Consider the following 26,830-nt stretch of genomic DNA (forward strand, 5'->3'; position numbering starts at 1 on the left):
GGAATGTACTACCGGCCAGAGTCCTACAGATGATTGACAGGCTGCTCTCGATGCTGATTTGTTATCTCACGAGGTCTCTCGCAGATGACTGGTGTTTTAGAAATGACGCCAGTTTGTCCGCCCTCATTCAGTTGCTTCCTGCTCTTTCAGGTAGGCAGGTGTCTTCGGACTTCTGTCCTGTCGTTTTCACCAATACTATCCTGTAAAATCGGACCATTTTGCTAACTTAACCAATCGTGCCCGTTTAATCTAACGATTTCCTTGAAAACGCCAATAACGAGCTAACTAGAATGCACGAAGTTTCTATGGCAACCAACTGGCGTACGTAAACAAACCAGCAGCTCGGCCTGTCCTGTGGTTTATAACGGCGACAGTCGTCCTTCTCAAGGAGGCACTCCCTACGGCGAGGCTGTTAAGAGCACAAATGTGCAACGTTAGAAGAATAACAGAGCCGGGAATCACGTGCGGAGGGAAACGCCCTCTCGAGTCAGCTGACCAGTTCCTTTGAAACCCGGTTGGTCGGATGACACTTTGGTCTTGTGAGTGAAGATCGGGGTGAAAATCGAAGTTTGAAGTAGGAAGTTGAGTAAGTGAAGGAAAGAACTAACGTAAAGCGTTATGCAAAGGTCCGGCCGTTAAGTCATGGAAGAACCGTCGGTATCACCCTTCGAGAAAGATCCTGCGGAGCTCAGCGTGGAAGACGTATACGACATATCGTACGTGATCGGGAGAGACCTCTTAAAGATCGGATGCCGCGAGGAGGTTTCTGATCTGCAGTTTAAGATCGTGCGAGTGTTGGAGGTGTTGGAGTCACTGGTCAACCAGCAGAACCTGGCCGTGGAGGAGCTGAAACTTGAAAGGGACAATCTGAGGACCGAAGTGGAGAGGCTGGTGGGAGAAGGAGCCCGAGACGGTCAAGGCACGGTGAGTCGGCCCAAGAGCTGCAAGAGATTTCAGGCGCCTCTCTCTGTGACTTTGTATTCGGCGTTTTCGTTTATATAGCGCAGGTCAGATTAGACCTTATTTGCGCCCCGTTTCCCATAAACAGTTTTAGATTATCAAGCTTCGCATGACCCAAGTACAACACGAAGCGTAGGGGCGCAGATGAACCAGCCTGGCCAGTTCAACTTGCAGTCGGTCCATGAGCTGGCCACTTGTGGTCATTGTATGAACTGAGGGGGTCAGTCGGTGCCGCTACTTTACCCTCCTTACGCGGGTGGAGAGTGCCCGGTGTTTGACCTCATTTCCCTGCGCGCCAACACTTGAGTTTAGTTTTTATATAGCGTCTTCCCTTTTCAGCTTTTCCAAGCGTGCAGGCGATCAAAGTAACTTCCTCCTGTCTAGAAAGAGGAAGCAGAATATGAAACAACGAGCAAAAAAATAAACAAAAGCAAAAGAGTAAGCAACGATCACAAAAATTTAAGAAAACGACAGATGGACCCTAATCATCTCCCCTAGACAGTTTTCATTTCTACCCAACACATGTGGTAGTAGTTCTGCAGCGTGTGTGTGAAGCCGAGTGCGCTCTGGTCTTTGTAAAGGGCAACAAATGAAAGAAAAGACGCAACCTGGGTGGGAGAGCCAAGTTCAGTACTCCAGTGGGGCCAGTTTAATAATAAAATCCTGTTAGTCTCACCTCAACATCTGATCTGTGACTTTACAAAATTAATTATTTAGAGCAGGGATGCCAGGCTCCAGTTGTGGTGGGCAGCACATTTTTTTTAAAATCATTCACGCCACCGGTCACTGCTGCTATTGCTGTTACAAACTTCTTGGGCTTCAAGTTGTTTTTCATAACCAGCAACTGCCCAGTAAAGAAATGACAAGTGAGACACACATGAGCTACCATATTATTCCACCAGACAATCCATTTGAATTATGTACTTGAGATGGAAAAAAAAAATGAAGACCTTCTGGTTTGGACATGCTCATAGAATACCGAGAACACAGAAAATCAAGTTCTGGAAATGTTTTGTGTGGCAGAGAGAGAACAGAAGCTTTTAACGTTTATGTAGAAATCGGACTGAATTTAGGATGAGTCCTACACCCCTGATATTGATACAGCCCACCTGCTCCATGTCCAGCCAGAGGGTCGGCGTATGCTGTGAAGGTCACGTCTCATTTTCTGATTAAGGTGTTGACTGCACGTCTAAATAGAACCCTAAATACAAATGTTGTTGTTGTTGTCTGCCTGAACATCAGCCCTTCCAGTTCTGCCTGTACAAATAGCTTTCAGCAGGTACTGTAAATATTTGGGTGTAACCAGTGCTATTACACCTGACCTAAATTTAAAAGGCTGCAAAGCAGGTAGAAAAGGAGCCTCTGACAGCACTGAGCTGAACTTTACACAAGCGTCTAACGTTACCAAGAGGAATCGGTTTTAACTCAATGAGGGCTATGAAGGTGACTCGTCCTTGTCCACCATTTTGACTTTGCTTTGATTTATTTACAGCAGCAGATTGCTTCAGATCAGCTTGTCATTGACCTCAAAGACCCCAATCGGCCCCGCTTCACACTGCAGGAGCTGCGGGATGTGCTGCAAGAGCGCAACCAACTGAAGGCGCAGCTGCTCCTAGCACAAGAAGAGCTCCAGCTGTTCAAGAGGTACCAGCATACATTATTTTATTAACAAATAGCATGAAGTGAAAAGTCAAGCAAAATGACCCCTTTTATTGGCTAACTGGAAAGATTACAATATGTAGGACTGTTGAGGCAACTCGGGCCCCTTCTAAGATGTCTCACTTCTAGGTTTTCCGATGCTGTACCTGTCCTGGTGTCTGTATAAACGCAGAGAACACCAGTTTCTGTATTACATCTTGACTGAAGAAGGGGTCTGAGTTGCCTCGACAGCTTGCATATTGTAATCTTTTTAGTTAGCCAATAAAAGGTGTCATTTTGCTTGACTTTTCACTACATTCATAATGGCTATCACGGTACAACACCCTAGTACTACTAACAAATACCACGAGAAACATACAGATTTTTAAAATTTCAAGGGCAGTCATTAAAAGGTCTTCTGAGAATGTTATTTCCGGCCTTGCACCTAGTGCTGCCCTATGGGCTCAATATTGTTTTTCAAGTGTTGTGGTATTGTATGAGGAAGTCGAGAGTGGCACAGAAGTACGTAAGAGTTGTACAGGATATGTACGAGGGAAGTGTGACTGTGGTGAGGTCTGCGGTAGGAGCGACGGAGGTGGGATTACATCAGGGATCAGCTCTGAGCCCTTTCTTATTTGCAATGGTGATGGACAGGTTGACAGACGAGATTAGACAGGAGTCCCCGCGGATTGTGATGTTTGCGGATGACATTGTGATCTGTAGCGATAGTAGGGAGCAGGTTGAGGAGACCCTGGAAAGGTGGAGATATGTTCTAGAGAGGAGAGGAATGAAGGTCAGTAGGACCACCAAGACAGAATACATGTGTGTAATGAGAGGGCGGTCAGTGGAATGGTGATGATGCAGGGAGTAGAGTTGGTGAAGGTGGAGGAGTTTAAATACTTGGGATCAACAGTACAGAGGAATGGGGAGTGTGGAAGAGAAGTGAAGAAGAGAGTGCAGGCAGGGTGGAGAAGAGTGTCAGGAGTGATTTGTGACACACGGGTATCAGCAAGAGTGAAAGGGAAGGTCTACAGGACAGTAGTGAGACCTGCTACATTGTATGGGTTGGAGACGGTGGCACTGACCAGAAAGCAGGAGACGGAGCTGGAGGTGGCAGAGTTAAAGATGCTAAGGTTCACATTGGGTGTGACGAGGATGGATAGGATTAAAATGAGGACATTAGAGGGTCAGCTCAAGTTGGACAGTTGGGAGACAAAGTCAGAGAGGCAAAATTTTAAGGAATTCTAAGGAGACACTCATGCAGGTGATGGGTGTAACAGAACAAGATGCAGAGGACAGAAAGATATGGAAGAAGATGATCCGCTGTTGCAACCCCTAACAGGAGCAGCCGAAAGAAGAAGAAGAAGTGTAAATCATTTTTTTTTTAAAGCACAAGCTGTTATGGAAGGGTTTTCATTGCAAGGACTGGCTTTTGAGTTTATCACACTGCCTAACAGATGTCATTGCACAGTCATGGGGGTGTTGAAGTGTATCTCAGCAGAGTAGAGGACAAAGCAGTCCACGGTGCAGCTCACTTGTATGGGCTCAGGGTATTAGAATCGCCGTTATCTTAAGCTTCTGGCTTTAGGGATGTTGGGTGACATCCACAAAGACACACAGAATAGATGTTGTCTACTTGGACTGCTAGACCATAAACTGACAGCACTAACCAAAATACCCCACTCGCCACCAAGCTGTGAAATGTCAAACTACATTATTCAAGTTTATTCATCCTCTGTAACTTTGCTTTCATGGCACAGTGGCCTTCACCCACAAAGTGAGAAACAAGCCCTGGATGGAATGTCTGAAGACAATAAAAGGAAACTAAGTGATGCCAAAGACGACAAGACCACAGTACGGCGGCTGTAAGTAACCCGTTAATCTACTAAATATGAAATACTGTAAGAATGTACAAATTTAGAAATCCCGAGGGGGAAGAACACAACAACCTCCTTAGCATTAATTTTGTTTACCTCCAGTAAAAATTAGTCAAACACAATTTTTTAACAAGAATAAATATAACAGAGACATGTAAAAATATGAATGCAGTAGGAAGGGTAGGCCACTGCTGTACTTGTGCAGATTTACTTCACGTCCTTCGTGTGACTTGTTTTGTAACAGTTACCAAAACCCAGCTGGACGTCGCAATTGGAAGTGCACGAGAGGGTAGAATGTCGGTGCCTGAACTGCACCGCACGATTGACATTTCCCCGGAAACAAAGGACAGCTGCTGCATTGTGCACAGGGGACTGATGTCTGTCTTTCTACTCGATCACAGTCACCTACTTGTGAACTGTCAGGCGACTGAAATCGTCACACTACATCACACCGTATCAGTAGTCCAATGGTCAACTCACATTGTTCTCACTAGCACTTGCTTCGACTAATGGTTCACTTTCATTTTGTTCTAAAACTGGCCTTACAGTGTGTTATTTACATGCCCTTGTGTGTCTCGGCTGAAGGAGCCTTGTGACTAATGGATACTGAGGAGTTAACATGGAGTTTTCTTTTAAGCTTTTTTATCCACTAGATGGCAGGAGAATGCTGTCATGAGTGTTGAGGTATTCTTGGTTTTGATCACAACCCATATATCCTGAGAGCCATTCGAGGTCAACAGTTTTTACAACTTGGGAGTTAACACTGAGGAGGTTAAAAGTGTTCTGCCCTCTTCCTGTCCCTTTATCATATGCAGACATTTTCTGTTAACTAGTAAGAATACAGTAATCCCTCCTCCATCGCGGGGGTTGCGTTCCAGAGCCACCCGCGAAATAAGAAAATCCGCGAAGTAGAAACCATATGTTTATATGGTTATTTTTATATTGTCATGCTTGGGTTACAGATTTGCGCAGAAACACAGGAGGTTGTAGAGAGACAGGAGCTTTATTCAAACACTGCAAACAAACATTTGTCTCTTTTTCAAAAGTTTAAACTGTGCTCCATGACAAGACAGAGATGACAGTTCCGTCTCACAATTAAAAGAATGCAAACATATCTTCCTCTTCAAAGGAGTGCAGAGTCTGTCAGAGAGATAGAGGAAACCAAACAAATCAATAGGGCTGTTTGGCTTTTAAGTATGCGAAGCACCGCGGCACAAAGCAGTTGAAGGTGGCAGCTCACACCTCCTCCGTCAGGAGCAGAGTGAGAGAGAGAGAGAGAGAGAGAGAGACAGAGTTTGTTTTTCAAGCACAAATCAATGTGCCCTTCGAGCTTTTAAGTATGCGAAGCACCGTGCAGCATGTCGTTTCAGGAAGCAGCTGCACAAAAGATAGAAACGTGAAGATAATCTTTCAGCATTTTTAGACGAGCGTCTGTATCGTCTAGGTGTGCGAACAGCCCCCCTGCTCAATCCCCCTACGTCAGGATCAGAGAAAGTCGGCACAAGAGAAAGAGAAAAGTAAGCTGGGTAGCTTCTCAGCCATCTGCCAATAGCGTCCCTTGTATGAAATCAACTGGGCAAACCAACTGAGGAAGCATATACCAGAAATTAAAAGACCAATTGTCCGCAGAAACCCGCGAAGCAGCAAAAAATCCGCGATATATATTTAAATATGCTTACATATAAAATCCGCGATGGAGTGAAGCCGCGAAAGGCGAAGCGCGATATAGCGAGGGATTACTGTATATGATTCTTTTCGCGTTTGAAACCGAAATTACGTATGACCACAGAGGAACAGGAAAAACATTCTTAATAAACCTGATTCTTGCCGAGAGCGAATGGTGACATAGCTCTGGCTGTAGCGTCATGGGGAATCGCTTCTACTTTATTAGATGGAGGCCGTACAGCACATTCGGCATTGTAATTACCATTAAACCTCGCTCATGATGAAAATCCAATTTGCAACATACGCAAGGGCTCTGGAAAGGCAAAAGTCTTGCAACATTCAAAGATAATAGTTTGGGTTGAGTGCACCCTGGCACATAAAAGACCTTATGAAGCCTTGAACCGAACAATGCAAGATCTCGGAGGTCCTATCAAAATAATGGGAGGTACTGCCGTTTTACTCGCAGGAGATTTTCGTCAAACATTACCAGTTATTCCACGAGGGACACCAGTGGATAAACTCAACGCGTGTTTAAAAAATCCATGCTTCTCCCACAGTCAGTTATATGTCGCGTGTTCTCGGGTAGGTACACCAAAAAATGTATACATTTATGCACGTAATGGGCAAACAAAAAATGTAGTATACCCGAAAGCACTGCAGTAGTACTCAATGTATCTTTACTTCTTAAATGTTAATGTTTTACTGTTTAATAATTCATATGCTTCTTATATGTTGTTCAAATTCTTTTATCAAAATACCAGTAACGGCGCACTGCACGACAACGTGCAGTGAGTACACTTCACTTGAGCGTTCATAGTATTCATCCTCTTTCTTTCTCTGTACGTTTACCATTCGTTTGCTCAGAGGTTGATGTGCTTGCTGCTTCCTGAGCAGCTCTTCTTTCCTCCACCCTAGTGGCTCGCTGCTTCTCTTTCGTCGGCATCTTTTTGCGTTAAAACTGGTTTAGTTTTTGTGTTGCAGTTACTTAGTACATTTTCTTTAATCTTTCACTTAATCTGGCACTTAAGTCTTCAATCTGCCTCAAAAATGATTAGCGAAGGTGGTAGGGAATGAGAACGGCGCCCGTACGCATGCACCGCACAGCCGCCCTGCTGTGCGCTGCTGAGAGTTGATTCTACAATAAAATAAAAAGAGTAATAAAATCATCACCCCAAAAGCGGATAGTAGACGTCACGTAGTATATGTGTACCAAATTTCAAGTCAATAGGTGAAACGGTTTGCGAGCTACAGGTGATTTAAAATCCTGGACAGACAAACGAACAGCCATGGTAGCGTTTTCAGGATGCACAAGTCACATCCGTCAGAATTATACACGTTAATCTGAAATGTCAGTGTCCAGAAGTTGTGTATTTGTCTCTTCTTTAAACAGTCTCTCAAATCCCCCACTTCATGGACATTTGTCAGTTTCAGAAGGTGAGCAAAAGAATGAATGCATATTTTATAATTTGTATTTTCACAAACATGGCTGCCAGTTCTTTCACCCGTCCACAGGTTCCCACACTATAATTTTAACTGTACAAAGCCTCTTTCATTTTTGGATTTTGAAATATTTCAAATTAAGAATTTCTGACTAGAGATGCTGAACCTTTATTGCACTAACTGTCCTTTTTTTTTTTAGGTTCTCCTTTAGCAGAAGGTGAAACTTATTTCACTCATCCTCTAAACAGACCAGCATTACTTCTTCATAGATCTGCTGATTGACAAGTGAAGAGTGTTAGTTGCTAGTGCAGCCATCAGAGGCTTAACAGTATTTACTGAAACTGAACACGGACATACTGAGCAATAAATCTGCCATTAATCAGAACATGTATTGCTTATCAGCAGACATGGAGTTTGTGCTGATTGCACTCTATTATAGTAATTTTTCATCTGTTTTTGTCCTAAGGGTACAGAAGGGGAATTAATTTAAAAAAAATATTATCCATTGAGGTATGCAAGTAGAATACATGGGGGGTAAGAATGTATAAAAAATTGTTAAAATGGTCAATCTGGTCAAGTATTTCTGCCAGGTGTGTCATGCTTCTACAATCATGGTATTATGAAAAAAAAGCACACACCAGATTCTGGACAATACAAGCTGAAACAAAAGCACAGCAATTACAATCTTGACACTTAAAGGACAAATTACACATTCTCAATTCTGTAATCTAACAGTTATGATTGAGAGCACATTCTGGGTCAACACCTTTGTCAGCTCTAACACACACACACACAGATTTGTCCTGCTGATGGTGTATTTCCGTAGGTTGACATTAAAGTCTATACAAGTACTTACTGTATATAGAAAATGATTAATAAAATGTGCAAACAACTTTCTTTTCAAAATCAGCTTTAAAAAGGTAACTCAAAGCAATTAACTCACGATGTATGTTTTTAATTTTTCCTTTAAACTTTGCTGGATATTTATATAACTTATTTTACTCCCTGTCGTTTGTTAACACTTCAATTTTAGGACCAATTTTTAAAAGAAACATGCACTTTCAATAAAAATGATTTGCACTAACTTTCAGCAGGAGTATTAATGAATCAAGTAATGATTCAAGGGATAATAAAAGGTAACCATTGTATGCAAACAGCCATGTGAGAAAGAAAAAAAAAAAATCAGATTTAGGCCACGCATCCAAGTACAAATGTTCTGTACTGTATTACTTAAGTGTCCCGTTGTCATCAATACAAAATCATGCTAGTTAATGTAGAATCACCGACACCAGTTCATAATAAAACGATTCTTCACAGCAGATCAAGTGGGTAAACATTCTAGGTTTGTGTTTTTCTTTATATCACGTGAGAAAGACCGACACTTGACCAAACTTTGATGGTCTCAAATAGTTTTAGTAAATCATGTGTTGTATGATTCTGAACACCCAACGAGGCTGCCTTAATTTAAGAGATTTTTTTGTTTTGTTTATTCAAAACTGTTTTCTGTTCAGTTTTCACCTATGTGATCTGCAAATGAAATAAAGGTACCCTTTCACTTCTAGACTTGATGTTACTTATTTTTAAAAAGTGCAGTTTGATGTGACTGAACCATTTTGATCATGTTTGAAAGACAGCAGTAATAAGAATTGAAAGAATGAGCACCACAATCACTGGTACCACCTTGTGGCTTCCAAAATATGCCACCTGGCTAGATCATCAAAAAGGTATTCAGGATTGCCCCATGGTAGATTTATTTTTTTTATCCTGAAGGGGAATTTAACGAGTAGCATAATTTAAAAAAAAAAAAAATTCTTCTAAAGCGCTCACAGATTTATTGTTACAAAGCATTTAAACATTTATTTTATGTACACAAGATTTTATTAAATAAACCTCACTGGCAATACAAATTCTCCTGTTTCAGGTTTACTGATGACATAAGTCACATTTTTTTATTTTTTCAATGCACACACAATCATATTGAAATATTCTTCAAAAATTGCAATATGCTACAAACTTTTTGCTGGTACCACAAATAAAAGTATTATTGCTAAGCATATGCTCATCTAAAACATCTAGTATCAGAATAGAAAATCTGTATTTAAAAAAAAGTGCAGCTACATTACAACTGCATGCTCTGGAAGCACTCACCAGCTCCTATACAAAATATACAAAAATGGTTTGAAATCTAGCACTGCTGTATACTATACATATATATTTATATAAAAAGTATATAATACAAGACATTTTGGTTTATGCAAATCCCTCAGTCTAATATTCACAGCTGCTAAGGCAACACATTTAAAAATTTTAAAGCAATGCATCTCTTTAAGAGTTTACAGTCAAGTCTGTTCAGCTGTAGTTAAGACTAAAAAAAAAAAAGGTTCATATCAAAGTGATGGATATTTTGGCTCAACTTCTGTTGCCGCAACCCAAGATGGAGTTTAAAACTCGTGCGCTTTCAGTAGTCAAGTACTAATAAATACATATTTAAAACTCCTTTTGCCGCTAAAACTGCCTGCATGCTGCAGTGTATGTAAGGTAGACATGCTGGCATTGAAGTACATTTTTGCTGAAGCACAAACATGAGATTTCAATCACCATCTAACATTAAAATATCCACCAAAAAGCAGCTTTATTTCAAAATAAAACACGAATAAGGACAGCTATAAAGTTTAAAAGAAACCCTTGATGCAACATGGCATGTTAATGTTTGAGCCAAGGGTGTGCAGCAATTGAAGCTTTGCTTCTGTCTCCATAGTCATAAAGTAGCTCCTCACCTTCTTGTATATCACGTGATGCAACAAGAATGAGGTGAGGTATTCCGTTGATTTCGTGTAGCTTAGTCTGACAGTTTCCATTCTTACTGTGGTTTATCAGTCTTCCAAGTCGACTAGTTTCTTTTGTAGCATCCACACTAAGAAAAATAAGATAATAAGATGGATTAGCTTTTCATAACACTAGCTAGCTTGCTTGAGGATGTTTTCAGATGGTATGCTTAAGTTTCTAAACTGGACACAACACAACAGTAAGGCCAGGTTTATACTTCATGTGACGCAACACATGCTCCAGAAGACGCTACTACTACGCAGGCGGTGTACTGTTTATACTTGTGTGCGAACTTTACATAAATCTGGAAGATTCCACCAGGTGGCAGTGTGAGATATCATGGTGAAAACAGGTTCAGCTTCACCGAGTTGTGAATTGCCTGAAACAACCATTAAATTCCTAGGTCACCTTACCACAATATCTCTGAAAAGGATGGATGTTTAATGATTAATTAAATCCATCAATCCACGGATGCGCCCATTCCAGCTAGCATTGGGCATGAGGCAGAAACAATCCCTGAACAGGGGAAATGAGCTTATCGCAAGGTGAATACAAGCACTCGCATACAGTAGCATCATTTTAGCATCACAAAATCTGCACATCTTTGGAAGGAAACCGGAGCACACTGTGGAAACAGACCAGGAAAACATGCAAACTCCAGGCAGAGAACACCAGCGATGTCACTCTGCTACCGTGCTGCCCCCATATGTATAATTATTAACAGTATTCATTATTTAAACCAAGTTATTAGATATATATATATTGTATAGTATCTGTAAAATGTAACATACTTTAATGCATTTCATCATGAAAGTGGTATCAAGTATAAATATAAGGATTCTAAATGTGCAGAGTTGGAATATTATACATTTAATGTGTTCTGCGTGGTGATCTATTGCTGCGTCAGGTCAGGAGGAAGCCCCACAAACACACAGCGATTAACAACTGAGTGTTTTAAGATGACGTTTACAACGGTCTACTTTAATGATAAAAGTAAACTACGAGGTTAAAGTGGACATTGAGATTAAAGCCGAAATTTCCACTTTAATTGCAAAATAGACCTTTTCACCATGTCCTTAATTTTCTTTCTCCACGGCTCAAATACGCAGCCATACATTCTGATGCTGTTTTGAAGGAGCGAAAAAAAGTGCAAAATACGGCACACGAGATGGTATGGGAGACTTTTAAAATGTTATCGTGTCATTACGTTGGGGAATATGCGACACTTGAATATAAAAGCACCACAAATGCATTTGTATGTCGGCATTTTGCTTCACCACATTGAACCATTCATTAAACATCGAAGCACGTACATCGATCCTGGAGGATGCTCAAAGAGGCTTTCTATCACATGTAGATAGAAAACAGAGACTCTGATGTCCCATTCCAACTTTTGTCACACTGTGCCCCCTGACTTTTTGCTGGTACTGTAACTTGCGCATGTGTTGTGTTAATTTCCGAGGAGGACGCGTCAAATGAACAATGGGAATGCGCGGTAGCCATGATGTGTGCGTGTACGCATTCTGAGAGTGAAGTATAAACGAGCCCTAACAGTGGACATTGAGACCAGAGTATGTAGGGGAGTAATTAGGCTGACAATTAAAGCCAAGGTACAGTAATTACATTTTTACACGAGTTTTTTGTCCAAAGCAAGCAGGTTATGATACTAATCTTACCAGAAGGTTTTATTCACAAACTGGAAATAATACATATAGCAGCCTGTGTCAGGGTCTTGAGCATACATAGCTTCTCTCTCCTTGGCATCTGTACACTCTATAAGGTCACCGTGGTATTCAACAACAAACTGTCCTCTCTCAAACTTCTTGGTAGCAAAAACCGCTCTGCCTTTACCTTCAATATATTCAACCTATTCAATGTAAAGAGAAATGATACACAGACATAGAAACAACAAGGCCCTTTCATTTTATGACAAATATAATTTTATACCAATTGGCTAATGAAATGTTGAGGTTAGAAGGATATTACACTCGAGAGTACTCCACAGCATACCCTCAAAAATTAAAATTTATCAGTCTCTTAATGGATGCTGGGTGATTGTTATTAATGTATGACATTTACATGGACAACTCAAAAAATTACCTTCATCCCCTCTTCAGTTCCGCTGGTAATTAAATGATCAATTTGTAGTTTTTCTTCATACTGTATTAAAAAAAAATCCTACTTAAGCTTATTCAAGATAATGGTAATTTAAATGTGTTAACTTTACTTGAATTCAGGACAAGACTTGACAGGTGAATTACAAGATAATTACAAAACCTTTTGCTTGTTGACCAAATTAAGCATTTGTAAGAAATGGTGAAGGTAAAAACTTGTTTTACTGTTAATAAAAACACTCTGGGTTAAAGTGCATAACAAAAAAAAAAAAAAAAACTTTAATTTGAAAGTTTTACTTTCACAGTTGAAGGTACAACTTAAATGCCAGTTACCTTTAGTTCAGTTTTACTTTTCCGAGAGCTTCTTCTTATAGCAAAATAGTCTGTTACTTTCTTGTTTTGGGAGACTTTGCTCTCACCTCTGTAGAGAAATAACAGCTGTCACACATGTGCACACGTGAGGCTTATTTCATAATTTGATTAAAATAACCTAAGAGTTAAATAATGAAATACCCAAAAGCCTCTATTTCACTTTCTTTTTGCAAGCATACACACTAGTTAGTTAATCTGTGCTTAATCATAAATAATATTTAAGACGTTTGATTTACATTAATATATTTCTCCCAGAGTGCATTGTATTAGTATGTTTACTTGCTTTCCAGAGTTCAATACTCTGTTCAGTCACATTGGTTATTCCTGTCAATTTGTTCAGCAGATTGTTCAAAACAACAACAGATCTACAGGACCCCTATTCTAAAAGTAGTCTCAAACGTTGGCCACACTAGCCCCTCAAATACTTCTCTTTATTCAGCTTGTATGATGTCATTACCTGCGTGTCAGCTTTACTCCAAACCTTTTTCTGAGCACCTCTGTTTAAATGCACACCACAAATATTAAATAATGCTGTGAACTTGTTGACTGAGGATACAGGAATCCATTATAAATTTGGACTGACAAATGTAAACACAACAAAGCCATATCCAAGAATCCACTGATCAGAAAATGACACTGAAATTCAATTATCTGAAAATCTACAAAGCAAGCTTAGATTTTGATAAAGCCCTGTGGATAATGCATTTTCACACTTAATGGCATCTATTGGAAACGTGTCAAATTGTCATGACCTGCCATTAGTAAAGTAAACAACACCAATATGAGCTTGCCTCACATTTATTGAAATTAAATCCAGCATTTTCATCTCTTGATAATGGCTGTTATGAACAAGAAAGACAAGTCTTTGACAGTTATGTAAAACTATTGTTAAAGCACATTATGTTAGGTTGGCCAGTCTTTGATATACAAGCAAAGAGCTCAACCTCACTAGGCAGGCCCCAGAATAAGCCATGAAATGTCTCAATCACTGGAAAAAAATTAAATGGCCTGAATACTTTAAATCCTCCACTCTATTTTAGTCTACTTTTACTGAACTTGTGAAATGTTGCCACTTTTGCTTACTTTTACTTCTCCAAGTAACTCAAAAATGGCAAACTTGACACATTTCATGGTTTCTCATGTTGAGATATGTGCTAGTCATAAAAAAAGAGACCCTTGGTTCAAACACCATTTAAAAATGAATCTATAAATAAAGGCTCTACTTTTTCTGCTATTTGTACATATGTATTTTGTCAGTGCATGTCGATTTATTCCCATCTAGTACTTTTGGCATATCCTTTTCTTTCTATTTTTATTCTTATTTCTAATTTGCTTTTTTTCTTGCAACTTTTTCGTTGACATCTTTGTATGAAAATGTACTATTAAAAATTAATGTTGCTGTTAAAGCATTCTGCTTATTCCAAAGACAATGGCAATGACAATACTTGATTCATATATACAAGAATGCTCGAATCTTAATCAAAAGGCTTCCTTTCCAATTTAACTCTTCAGTTAGTTTAAAATGTACTTGACAATGACCAAACAGCAGCCAAATCCAAAAGGCATATATGACACAATCGACCAAAAGCAAGCCACTTACATTCTGCGTCCTGACTGCCTGCCTTTACCCTTACGCTGGCTCTCTTTCTTAATGCTGCCTCTGTTGCCACCATTGTCCTTGCACGTCTGCTGCACAGTGGACTGTTCTCGAGTGTCTTTGCTTTGTAGCTGTTCACTTATCTTCACAGTTTCTGCAGCAGCCTGTTTAGACTCCTTTGCCACTGGTTTAATAGCACCGGTATCCTCATGGCACACAGTCTGTTTATCTGCTTCAGAAATACAAATGTGAAATGTTAGTATTTAAATACATTCACCGGCGTTTGCCTGTATGGTGCGCAGACTAAACAGCTTCACAACAAAGAAAATTCAAAGTACTTTTTAAATGATGACATTACTAAGGTGAAGACATTTCTACAATAAATCAGAGTAAAGAATGCAAAACCACTGTACTCTAATTACAGCCTAACAAACAGAAAAAAGAAAACTTTATTTAGCTGAAATTAAACGAAGTTGAATTAGCTTTAAAAGCCTTTCTAAACTGCCTCTTGTTAGCATTCTCCTCCTGCGAACAAAGATGAAACCCCCGACGACCACAAATACCTTCATTGTGCTTTGGTGTCCCACTGTTTCCATTATGTTTCACTTGACCGTTTGTGTCATTGATGTGAGGTATACAGTTTTCATCATGAAGTGGAGAGCGACTGTAGGACTTGACTGGACTCAAAAAACTGCGAATTGAAGACTGGCCGTTACAAATAACTTCCTGTTTAAATAGAGCACAAATTAAAGGTTATTTATCATTTTGTTATGGGGTAGAATCGTAGACTGAAGTACACCAAATATGTACAGAATACTGTGACAATTGTTACACATGGCTGATGACATAAAATTTCAATGTCAATGCACAAACAAAAGACAATTTCAGCCATGACTTAAAAAATAAAAAAAATCCCAAACACCAGTTAAAGGATAATTTCTGTTTCAACACCACTTGTGCTTTAAATAGCCCTGCAGCTTTGATAACCAGTTAAGTTTTCTAAGCAATATTTTTTAAAAGGTGCAACTTTTTTTTTTTTTTTTTTAACCACCAAAGGCACCATACCCAAATAGTGCTCAACAAAGGATGACGCAACTGTCATTGACAGAGGAGCATGAGGTCTGGTCAGATTGGATTAGCCTACAAATTTAACATTGTTTTCAGAATATTGAATGGAATCTACTTAATGAAAGACCATCTTTAAACTTAAGGACACTATATACCCCCAGCAGTAATCAACTGGACAGTGTTGAAAGGTGTACCTTCAACTAGATATAAAGCAGGTGATGACAAGCAGCCAAGAAGTTAGCACAGCCTGACAAGATATTTTCCCAATTTCACAAAGTTACTCCTTAACCAGGTTTTCTACTTTGCAGGTACAGAAACAAACTTCTCCCACTTCTTAATGAAACAAGTTTCTCCAGGTATTATGGCGTTAAAAACAAGGGAAGGAAAACTAAACGTTGGTTATCTTCCCCACTACTTTGCCTTGGACCACCCTGCTTCTGCAGGCAACAGGGGGAGCAGAGCTGTGTGCGTCAAACTTCCTTCCAGCTCCCACTATCAGAACAATATGGTCCTTACTCCTGGCTGTACTCTTATAAGATTAAGGTATGTGGGAATAGCAAGATACAAAAGAAATGATTTGATCTATAAAAGGAAACATGCTACCATTCCCTAATACAGTATTCACAAAAAAGTGAAGTCTAAAATTAGAGAACTGTTACAATCCATCACCAAAATAGGCTTACAGATGGGAACACAATGTGTAAGGAGGAACTGCTGGCAGGGAACGGACTGAAAGAAGGGTCAGATGTCTGGGCAACTCAAAAAAGGGCTGGAGTGTGCTACTTGGGATTTTTCGGTTGTTCCCTTCAGGGCTAGATCTCACCACAAAAAATGTGCATGTGTACAAACACAAATGTGAAGAATACAAAAAATACGGTACCAACGTAAAGCTGCGGTTTCTCCCAAAAGCGCAAATTAACTAAATTCTTTGAAATACTGCCACTACATGTAAAAACATGTAAGACCCACAGTGTTGAAACAAGTCCAGGAGAGAGCTTAATGTGCATGGGAGCCAACAGTAAAAGATGAAAACCATCTCTGTAAATCATCAGCTCCTCCTAATTTGGGATTACATGGAGGGGACTTGAGACTTTCAGATCTTTGTTCACTGGTCACATCAAGTAACCAAATAAAAACTAAATATGCATACTCTGGGGACCCTGATGGGCCCCATTACCTTGCAGCTTGGAATTCTTTCCCCGATAGCTACTAAGCAAATTTTACAACAAACAAAAATCAAATACGACTTGAAGTTTAAATGTATACAAGTATTGTTGACTGAATTTTTTGTTTTATCTATGGCCAAGTCATAATAATACAATATATTAAAGTGTTATGTTGGAGATACAGCTCAACACACTAACTTGCCCCTTGCTAAAAAAAAATAAATAATAAAACACAGCTTCCTCTTTTACGTTGCCACGTATGCTATTTTTGTGTGCGCCTTCTCTTCCTACACTGTCTTTAACTGTTTACAGACTGGTAGCTTCAAATTTTGAAATTCTTGTACTTGGCACAGTCCCTCTGCTATCTGCTGCTGATAGCATCCCCTTGCTTGTGTAGGTCCTTTAAAAGGAATACTTCACCCAGTATGTTACTTATCCCATGTACCCTGTAGTGATGGCTGAGAAAATTTGTATTCATGCATAATAGACAGAAAAATGTTTTTACATAATTGAAACCAATAGTGACCAATGTAGTACAACAGCAAAAAAAGTCGCATTGGTTGTGTCCCATAATCCACATCAAGTTATCCAGCTATATGCTTGAAACGTGCACAAGTCTTGCTTTTTTGTTACAACAGTGTTAAATACTTACTTCCAGAATAATCAGCACAAAAGACGTACACAAAACTAAAGCCTCATGGGAGTCGCTTTTTGAACTGAAGGCAGGACTGACTCTGGATCAACAAACAATGGAGAAGAGCTGGGCCTTCATTTCAAAACGTGATTACCATCAGCCATTAGTGTTGTGCTGATCTTTTGTGCCGATTATTCTGGAAGTATTTAACAATATTTTAACAAAACAGCATGCCTTCTGCATGTTTTGAGCATACGACTGGTTAACTGACCGGTGGATTATGAGACAATCACTTTTTTCCCCCCCATGTACAGTTTTAACATTGTGTGTGGTCATTTGCAACATTCGCTACTGGCTTGAATTGTATTTCTATCCCTTCTACATTTACTTATCTAACTCATGCCTTTATCCAAGGCCGCTTACAATATTTTGAGAGACAGCTGGTTTTATATTCCTTTTCTTTTTCCAATTGGAGTACAGGCAGGAGAAGTGACTTGCTCATGGTCACACAGTGTTAGTAGCAGGATTTGAAACTAAAGCCTCAAGTACCATGGCACACTGCAGTTCTGCAAGAAAAAAGGAGATTAAAAGTTCTCAGCCACCACTACAAATTACATGGGGTAAGTAACCAAAAAAAAAAAAAAAAAGTCATATTTCTTTAATCCTTTTGTAACTCCATATTTTGCTTAAATGCTACAAAAAGTAAATTAGCAGTCCATGTGAACTTGTATCATCAGTGTCCCTTTACATTCAGTTCTCATATGATGCCAGCCGGTGGGTGGGAGCTTGAAGTGGACAGTTTGAGAAGGGGCAGAAACAAATAAGGTGAGAAATGGAAAGTTTTATGTTCATAAGGTATGACCTGAAATGTTTAATTGTAGCAGAAGAAAGACACAGACGCTTTAGGGAGCTAATAGCAAAATTCTTTTACACGTTTGAGGTAGGTTCCATCTGTATGGGCACCTTCTTTGTGAAGGCTTCTATGCTTTTTATTCAGTAGCACAACAAACTCTGTCCATGTTTCAGCCGGTTTATCTGAAAAAGAATTGGAGGGGGGAACCTGCATCTGAACAATTCTAAAAGCCACGTCCCACCTTAGGTTCTTAAACAAGAGGCAGAATACAAATAAAGAGGAAGCCCTAGCTAAATGAAAGCTTGTTTTCTGTACCACTTTGTGGCCACAGCGACATAAAGCATAAAGAAATGGCCACTTAGAAATGGTAGCACAGAAATGCAGGTCCTTTTGTGGTTCTCCTGGCCCAAAAACAACTGGGGACAATTAAAAATTAATCAAAGCTCTGGCCATTTAAGTAGGACGGCAAAAAATGAAAATTAAAGATGATGACAGTGTTCATGGGTACAGAAATGTTTTACTTTAACACAATAACTGTACAGTCATGCAGACACTTACAATAAATTCGTCCACATGACAGAACAGTTATTGGTTTTATATATATGAATGAGAGACATGCACACTCTCACTCCCCAACTATTGGTCATGCACACACAAACTAACACGTATGTAAAACCCATGCCAAGGCCACTCCTTTCAAGTCTTTGGGCTTTGTGTGCGAGGGCACGCATCTTCCCACTCGCGCACACCTGCAGCCAGACACTCACGTGCACACGCGCGCGTGCCCGCCCACTCAAGTCACCGTCGGGCTGTCTGCTAAGCTGCGCAGAAAACTCCGAGCAAAACGCCTGTGTTGGGTTGCAGCCGGGCGGCTGCGCCTTCGCTTGTCTGACGGGCACATGCTGGGTTGGGCCCCGTTCAGGCGTGGCGAGGAGAGGCGTACCGCGGCAAACCGGGCGCTCTCACCAGCTACCCACCCCGTTCATTTCTGGCTTCTTGTTCTCCTTCGTTGTCGTCTTGTCCGAGGTCTGGGCGGCGTCTTCGGCTTTCGTTTTACAGGAGCTCGGCCCTTTCTTCTTGCCTGGAAACACAAAATAAAGACATTGTCTGGGCCCTGTTAAATAAAACTACAGCTGCAGCAGCGGGAAGCCCTGCCTCCACTTCAGCTACTGCGGCTTGTGCACTTCTTCCCTTCCGCCATATTCAGCAGCTCTCACAGAGCGGGGCGGGCAAGGGAGAGAGAGAGAGAGAAAGGGAGAGAGAGAACACGTGGACATTTAAAGAGACAAGGAGGGGGAAGGCGGAACGCGGCCGCTAGTGGGCACGCGCGACACGACTTGGACAATCGCACGAAGGGGAGACCCTGAAGGAACCAATCAGAGTTGGCCTACATGAGTGGCTGTTGCCCGAGGGGTTGGGGAGGTCAGAGGCTGCGCCTTCGCTTTGTCAAGTCAAGCTTATTGGCATGTGAACTCAACACATTGATGTTCTTATCGGCTCATCTATTTTGTTGAATTAATTAATCCTACTCTAAACACTTAGACAAAAATATATTAATAAAAATAATGCCCTCTCAATGTCCATACATAAACATACAAATATATGCACACCCACGAAGCAAATTAGGGCCACTATACTTATACCGGTTAGGGCCTCCTTTTTCTAGCAGAACAGCTTCAGTTTTCCATGGTATGCATGCCACAAGACGTGGAACACAATATGGTCTACGTTCACATGATTGCATCGCAAGATGTCTGCAAATCTGTTAGCTGCACATTCATGCTGCCACTGTGTTATACCAAACCTCAGAGGTGTTCTATTTTGGATTCAGATCTGGTGACTGGCGAATACAAAAATCATTGCCACGCTCATGAAAAACGTTTTTGAGATGATTCCTCCCGAGAGACAAGGTGCATGATCTGCCGTAAGTTACCATTAGAAGACGGGTACCTTGTGGCCATGAAGGGATGCACATGGTCAGCAACCACACTTCCAATTGACCATGGCATTCAAGCAATGATTGACTGGTATTAACTGGCCCCAAGTGTGACAAGAAAACATTCTGCACATCATTACACCACTGTTGTCACCAACCTAGAATGTTGACGCAAGGCAGGTTGGGTGCATGGATTTTTTGTTTTGGTGCCAAATTCTGACCCTACCATCTGTGTCTCTCAGTAGATATCAAGTAGAAAACTATCCAGTTTTGGTAGGCCTGTGCCTACTGCAAGCTCAGCTGTCCATTCTTGGCTGACAGAAGTAGAACCTGATGTGGTCTTCTGTTGTTATAGCCCATCTGTGTCAAGGTTCAGTGTTATGAGATGCTTTTCTGCTCACCATCGTTGTACAGAATGATTATTATGGGTTACTGTGGCACTTCTGTCAGCTTGAACCAGTCTGGCCATTCACCTCTGACATCAACAAGGCATTCTGTCTGCCGCTCAATGGATGTTTTTTAATTTATTTTTTTTTTATTCTAGCACCATTCGGAGTAAACCATTCTTCTCTGATATTTCTCACCAACAAGGCATTTACATTCCCAAAACACTATTTCACATTCAGTTAAAAAACAAACTAGACAGAATGGCACATCTAAGGCAGCAGGTACATGCTAAGAAAGAAAATATGTTTTTTAAAATGCCAAACATTTTGGGGTTAAACCCCCACCCCCAAATGAAATCTCAAAAAAAAAATAAAGGTTTCACCGATTTGATTGAAATATGGCAACGTTTTAGAAAAAAGAAAACTAGCTGACCTTATTTTATTTATTTATTTACCAGTAATGGCATTTTGCACAATAACATGCAGTGAATACACTTGACTTATAGTTTTCAGACTCTCTCTGTACGTTTACCATTCGTTTGCTCAGAGGTTATGCACTTGCTGCTTCCTGAGCAGCTCTTCTTACCTCCACCCTAGCGGCCCTCTTCTTTCGTTGGCATCTTTTTGCATTAAAACTGATTAAGTCAGTGTTTGTGTTGCAATTACTTTAATTTTTCACTTAATCTTCAATCTGCCTCAAGAATGATTTAAGATAGGAAAAGATAGGAGAAGTGACGGCAATGGTGGTAGGGATGAGAACGGCGCAGTACGCATGCGCCACACAGCAGCCCCGGTCCCCGCAGCCAAGAGTTGATTCTACAATAAAATAAAAAGAGTAATAAAAATCATCACCTCGAAAGCAGGCAGTAGAGGTCATGTAGTATTTGTATACCAAATTTCATAGCAGTAGAATGTTGTACCATGTTAGCCATAGATTGATACAGAAGAAAGTAGGGTGAAATGACACCTTTTATTGGCTAACTAAATAAATTACAAATGCAAGCTTTCGAGGCAACTCAGGCCCCTTCAGACACCTTGCCTAATGAAGGGGCCTTAGCTGCCTTGAAAACTTGCATTTGTTATCTATTTAAGTTAGTCAATATAAGATGTCATTTCACCCTACTTTCTCCTATACCAAATTTCAGGTCAACTGGTCAAACGGTTTACAAGCTACAGGTGATTTAAAATCTTGGACAGACAGACAGCCACGGTAGCATATTATATAAGAAGATATTTTTATTTGTCAATATATTGACAGTGGTTTGATCTTAGGCAGCACATCCTTTTCATCAGGTCTGATAAGTGATTGCGCAAAGAAATAGGGCTTGCAGTTTGTGCAAAAGAATGCTGCAACCAGAATTGTTCTACTCAACAAGCAGGGCAGCTGTACTGCACAGGAAAAAGAGAAGGGAAGGCAAGCTACTTGGAAAATGAGATGTGAAGTAGTCAAAGGAGACGTGACTAGCAAGAGGCCTTCTTGGGTACACACAAAACGTTAACATTATTCAAAGTTATTGTCTGTTTTTACCTGCATTTTTATTATTTAATTTAATATTGTTTTTTGCATCAGTATGCTGCTGCTGGAGTATGTGAATTTCCCCTTGGGATTAATAAAGTATCTATCTATCTAAAACTGTCAGTTTATTGCATGTGCAACATAAATGTGCATGCTGTAAATATCAATGCTGTATGTAATAAGTTAAAGCAGTGTTTCTCAACTAGTGTGCCATAGCACAGTGGGGTGCTGTTGCAATAAGTGTAGTACACTTGGGCAGGGCCGTCCTCACTGTAGTATTTCACTTCTATGCGGATGAAGCCACGGGGGGCTGCTAGTACTTTACAAATTTAAAAATAACTAGCCCACTCTGTTTTATAATAGAGGTGGAGGCCCCCATTATAAAGAAAAGCCTTAAAACCGACCAAATTGATGTATTTCTCAAGTATTGATCTGCATCTTGAGATTATATACATATTACTAAACAGTGCCTATACAGTATATTGCTATAAGAAGGTAAAAAAAAAAATTTGTGAGATTCAGCCATTTTAAACAAAGACTGCCAGTAAACTTCACTATAGCACTATCTTAAAGCTGTTGTTACTATCAGCATTTATATATTTTATATTCTATTAGGGGGTTCGCCCCCTGCTCACTTCGCTCGCCAATACCCCACAGCATGTGCTACGCACCAGCCACTTCACATCATTGCCACACTGCTTGCTGCCACCATACTGTGTGATCTGCATCTCGTCTTGAACATTTAAAAGCCTGTGCAGCAGCTGTCCTTTTGTCTCACTTCCTTGTTTCTACGACGCTCTACTTTGTCCTACTCTTTGTGTTTTATTTCCGGTACCCCAGGCGTCATTAAATCTTTTGGCACAAAGTCCTGTCTCGCGAGACATAAGTTGTTTATATTTTTTAGTTTATAATTTAAAAATGGAATAATAATCTGAAAATCTAACAACATCATATTGAAGTTCGATAAATTCTGAAAAGAATGATACCAAACATATATATGTAGGTTTTAAAATAAGCCCGATTTAAAGTGTGACAAAAAAGTCACATAAAATCATTGCACTTTTAGTCTTAGGATTTTATATATGTAGATTATATATATATATATATATATATATATATATATATATATATATATATATATATATATATATATATATATATATATATATAATGTTATATTTTATATAGATTATAAAATAGGGACTGTGTTATTCACTTGAATAATGGAGGTACTTTTAATTATATATATTTAATTATATATAAAACAGATTTTTTGCTGTGCTATCAAGCATCATGGAATTTTACTGTTATTGGTATCAAATTCAGAAATTCTGGTATTATGACATTCCTAGTAAGAAAAACAAAAGCTGAAGGCCATTGTCAAAATCTGTAGTAGAGTCATGGGCCAGTAATCGAGGCTGACAACTCTGTGTGCCTGTCATACAGTAGCCATCCACAGTTTCTAAACTTTCTAGTGTTACCTGGCTGTATATTTAAAATTTCCAAAACTCAAAACCACGTTATAAGCTCTTTGGATTTTAATTGTTAAATGGACCGCAATGAACTGAAAATCATTACAATGTGCTCATCTGAGTCAAGTATCATTGTCTGTAGGAATCCTAGCTGTGTTCGGATTCTGAAGATGGACATAATTTCTAGTCTTTTGCACGACTTTTTTGAATATGTAGAAAACACGGTGTGTTCTAACAAACTTTCATTTGGGTTAATAAAGAATAACAGACTTCAAAATCAGAGGACGACCCGTGGAATGGCTACAACAGAAGGAGAGGTTAAAACAGTTGGCTGCTCAGTTTTATTGTAGTTGGGACTGAACAGAGTTTAACTGAGGCTACTTTTTATTTTTTTAATTTGGGGTTTTTGGAATCCTTGTTGCAAAACAACAAGTGTATCTAAGTATTTGATCTTTACTTTGATCACTTCTCCCAATTGGATTTTGGAACAGATTGGAACTTATGGGGGAGCAAGCATCAGCTTCTGTGACAACAAACTTCCGATGATAAATCTGGAGTGAAAAATCACAAGGCAAGATGACGTTCATACAGCTTAAGTGGGCAGTGGCAGAATGGTATGAATACAGTGTATAACCACAATTATTAGGAGAATGCCCCATGCAGGGTAAAATCATCTGTGGAGTCCCTTTCAGAAATGTTCTCAAACTATACATTTTGATCAACAACAAATTCTCATCAAATGATTTACCGGCAAAATTTATAGAGATCAAAGTTTAGTGGACGATAACTAATAAAACAGACACAGCAAAGAGAGAGACCTACATGTCGATAGAATATTTTCTATGGGCAAATGTTTGAAAAATCGAGTTTAAAAGGAAAAAAATACAAGTGATACATGGAAACAAACCATCAAATAAGTATCATCTCCTACAAAAAAACCTCTAAAATCTACACGGAACTCATCATCATCATGCAAACAGTGTGTACAAGTGACACAAATGCATATATGACAAATGCACACAAGTAATAAATCTCCTTGGTAATAATTTCGTCATGACAGTCTATTTCTCACTCGTGCAGGTGTGTGCTGTACAACATCCACAAGATCAGACCTTAACTGACAGAGTATGCAGCACAACTTCTGGTCCAGGCTTTTGGTCTACTTCTGGCAGGAGTACCTGCATGTGCCACCAAGCTACTGCAGATGATCCAGAATGCAGAGGTCTGTTGTGTATTTAACCAGCCAACCAGCACATGTCACTCCTCTCTTAGTGTTGCTACATTGGCTACCTGTTGCATCACGCATTAAGTTCAAATCACTGATGCTTGTCGACAGAGTAGTCAATGGGTCAGCACCTGAGTATATAGTGACATTCTATATAGTGAAGTGCTATGCTCCTTTTCATCCACTCAGGTCCGCCAGGGAACAGCGTCTGGTGATGCTACCCCTGTGCGGCATCAAATCTCAACCCAGACTCTCTTCCTTTGTGGCCCACCTCCATTCATACTGCTGACTCTCTCAATGTATTTAAGAAACGACTTTAGACCCATCTGTTCTGTGAATATTTGACTAGTTGAAAAGAAGAAGAAGAAAAAAAAAAATTCTACTGCAATACTTTATATTCCTGATTTGTTTAATTGCTTTATTGTTTATTATCTATGATTGTAAATGTGCAAGTTATTACATCTTTTCACTTGTGGCAATCAACTTTTGTTACCTGTCCTATTACACTTGCTGTACAAATCGGCCCTAAGCCTAATGTTACTCAATTATGTTTGACTGTTTGTAAGTTGCTTTGGATACCCTGAAACCCAGAAAAGTTCAGCCTCACCAAAGCTTTAGCTTAATTATGGGTGACTGACCAGGCCATCCATTCTCAACCTTGCAGCATGGCCAAGGGAATGAGCACATTCTGTTAGCACTGGGTCCTAAGCAGGAAACAATCCTAGCCAAATCAGTGTTGCCAGTAAATCTAACACACAAGAATTTAGAGATGTGAAAAAAAGACAGATCACACCAAAAACTGTACAATGAGAACAGAGAAATGTGTTGAGATTGATCCGTCTATAAAACTAAGAACTTTACAAACATGGAGATTCTGTTTTATGCTACTTCACCAGAAAATAACTTCATGCAGATTTAGCAAGCAAGTTTCTTATTATGAGTCAGTATCCAAGAAACAGGTAAAATATTTGCCCAGAAAGAAAATATAACTATAACTTATTTTCTAAAATGCCCAACGGTACGATTGCACGTGAACTGAACAGAACAGGACGACGGACAAACTGCTAAAGTGCAAACAAGAAAACTGCACACCGACAGCAATTGGCAAAAAATAAAAACCAACTTGAAAAGTACAGAACATTTTACTAAAATGAGAAACTAAAAGAAAAACACGAAAAGGGAGGCGCAGCAACTTTTCTAGTCTTAACATACGCGAACTGTGTAAAAGGAAGCTTCACCTGAATATTCAACATAAATAAAACTTGGGGAGGCTGCCGCAAATACAGTACGTAACGATTTGGTGAAACGATTACTTGTGTGCACTTGAAACACAAACTTAACAGTTTCCTTAACGTTAAATGGATAATTACTCTAGTTTCCTTTTGTATCCCCGAACCGTTATCGAGCACTTCGAATAAATACAAGAGAAATAAATATGAAAAGGGCTCCACTAGAGAGCAAAAAAAAAAGAGTCCTCGCACTTACCTCTGGCCATTGCACTGAAATTAAAGATGCAGATCAACGCCTTCCAATCTGTAAATGAGTGCAGAGTTTGAATAAAAATCCTAAAGGAACCAAAAAACCAAGAATAAAGACAACTCGCATCCAGCACATGACAAACTGCTCTTTAACTTTAGCGTCAAGATATAACATTGGCTGCTGCAGCGCACTCTCATTGGGCTATATAATAATCTCGCACCGCCTACACTTCACTACAATAGGTCGCATAAGACAGAGAGGCGGTGCTTATTTGTTGTCGTCATAAAATAAGTTTTTGAATCTGGACTGCGAGTATGATTGGGCTAAAATTGTCAATTACGATAACCTGATTGGTAGATTCACAGACATACGGAATACGGTTGCAACCAAACTACCTATATTAGATCTTTTATTTTAGTAAAGAAGATCCGGAATGTCGACCAAGCCTTCAAGTCTGGTGAAATATGCTCTTAAAAAGCAAAATACTTTGAAAACGGATTAAATAATTGTGTTAATCGGTATTGAAAATGCAAATCTGTTGGCAAATGTTTTTGGAAAATTAATTGTTAGCGATGTTCGTGAATAGTACAGAAATGACAGGCCAAC

At 39.6% G+C, this 26,830-nt stretch overlaps 2 protein-coding genes across 4 annotated transcripts; one reads left to right on the forward strand and one right to left on the reverse strand.

The window, feature by feature from the left end:
* The first annotated feature begins 146 nt into the window (after nucleotides 1–146).
* Nucleotides 147–9,795, forward strand: rilpl2 (Rab interacting lysosomal protein-like 2). Of its 2 annotated transcripts, none has more exons than XM_028824475.2 (4): nucleotides 147–924; nucleotides 2,453–2,604; nucleotides 4,359–4,463; nucleotides 7,780–9,795. In XM_028824475.2, the coding sequence occupies exons 1-4, from the start codon at nucleotides 643–645 to the stop codon at nucleotides 7,799–7,801; spliced, it is 561 nt and encodes a 186-aa protein (XP_028680308.1). In that variant the 5' UTR covers nucleotides 147–642; the 3' UTR covers nucleotides 7,802–9,795. The 2 variants fall into 2 exon arrangements, with proteins under 2 accessions (XP_028680308.1, XP_028680309.1); XM_028824476.2 differs by having other exon boundaries at nucleotides 2,456–2,604.
* kmt5aa (lysine methyltransferase 5Aa) lies at nucleotides 9,330–26,411 on the reverse strand. 2 transcript variants are annotated; one of them, XM_028824470.2, is made up of 8 exons: nucleotides 26,231–26,411; nucleotides 19,188–19,291; nucleotides 15,053–15,215; nucleotides 14,493–14,718; nucleotides 12,854–12,941; nucleotides 12,507–12,566; nucleotides 12,083–12,273; nucleotides 9,330–10,494 (listed from the first exon to the last, which is right to left on the reverse strand). In XM_028824470.2, exons 1-8 carry the CDS (start codon nucleotides 26,238–26,240, stop codon nucleotides 10,284–10,286), a joined length of 1,053 nt encoding a protein of 350 aa, XP_028680303.1. In that variant the 5' UTR covers nucleotides 26,241–26,411; the 3' UTR covers nucleotides 9,330–10,283. The 2 variants fall into 2 exon arrangements, with proteins under 2 accessions (XP_028680303.1, XP_028680302.1); XM_028824469.2 differs by having other exon boundaries at nucleotides 14,493–14,721; nucleotides 26,231–26,410.
* Nucleotides 26,412–26,830: the final 419 nt, after the last annotated feature.

The sequence above is a fragment of the Erpetoichthys calabaricus genome, chromosome 18 (assembly GCF_900747795.2).
Source record: "Erpetoichthys calabaricus chromosome 18, fErpCal1.3, whole genome shotgun sequence".
Classification (NCBI taxonomy): Eukaryota; Metazoa; Chordata; class Cladistia; order Polypteriformes; family Polypteridae; genus Erpetoichthys; species Erpetoichthys calabaricus.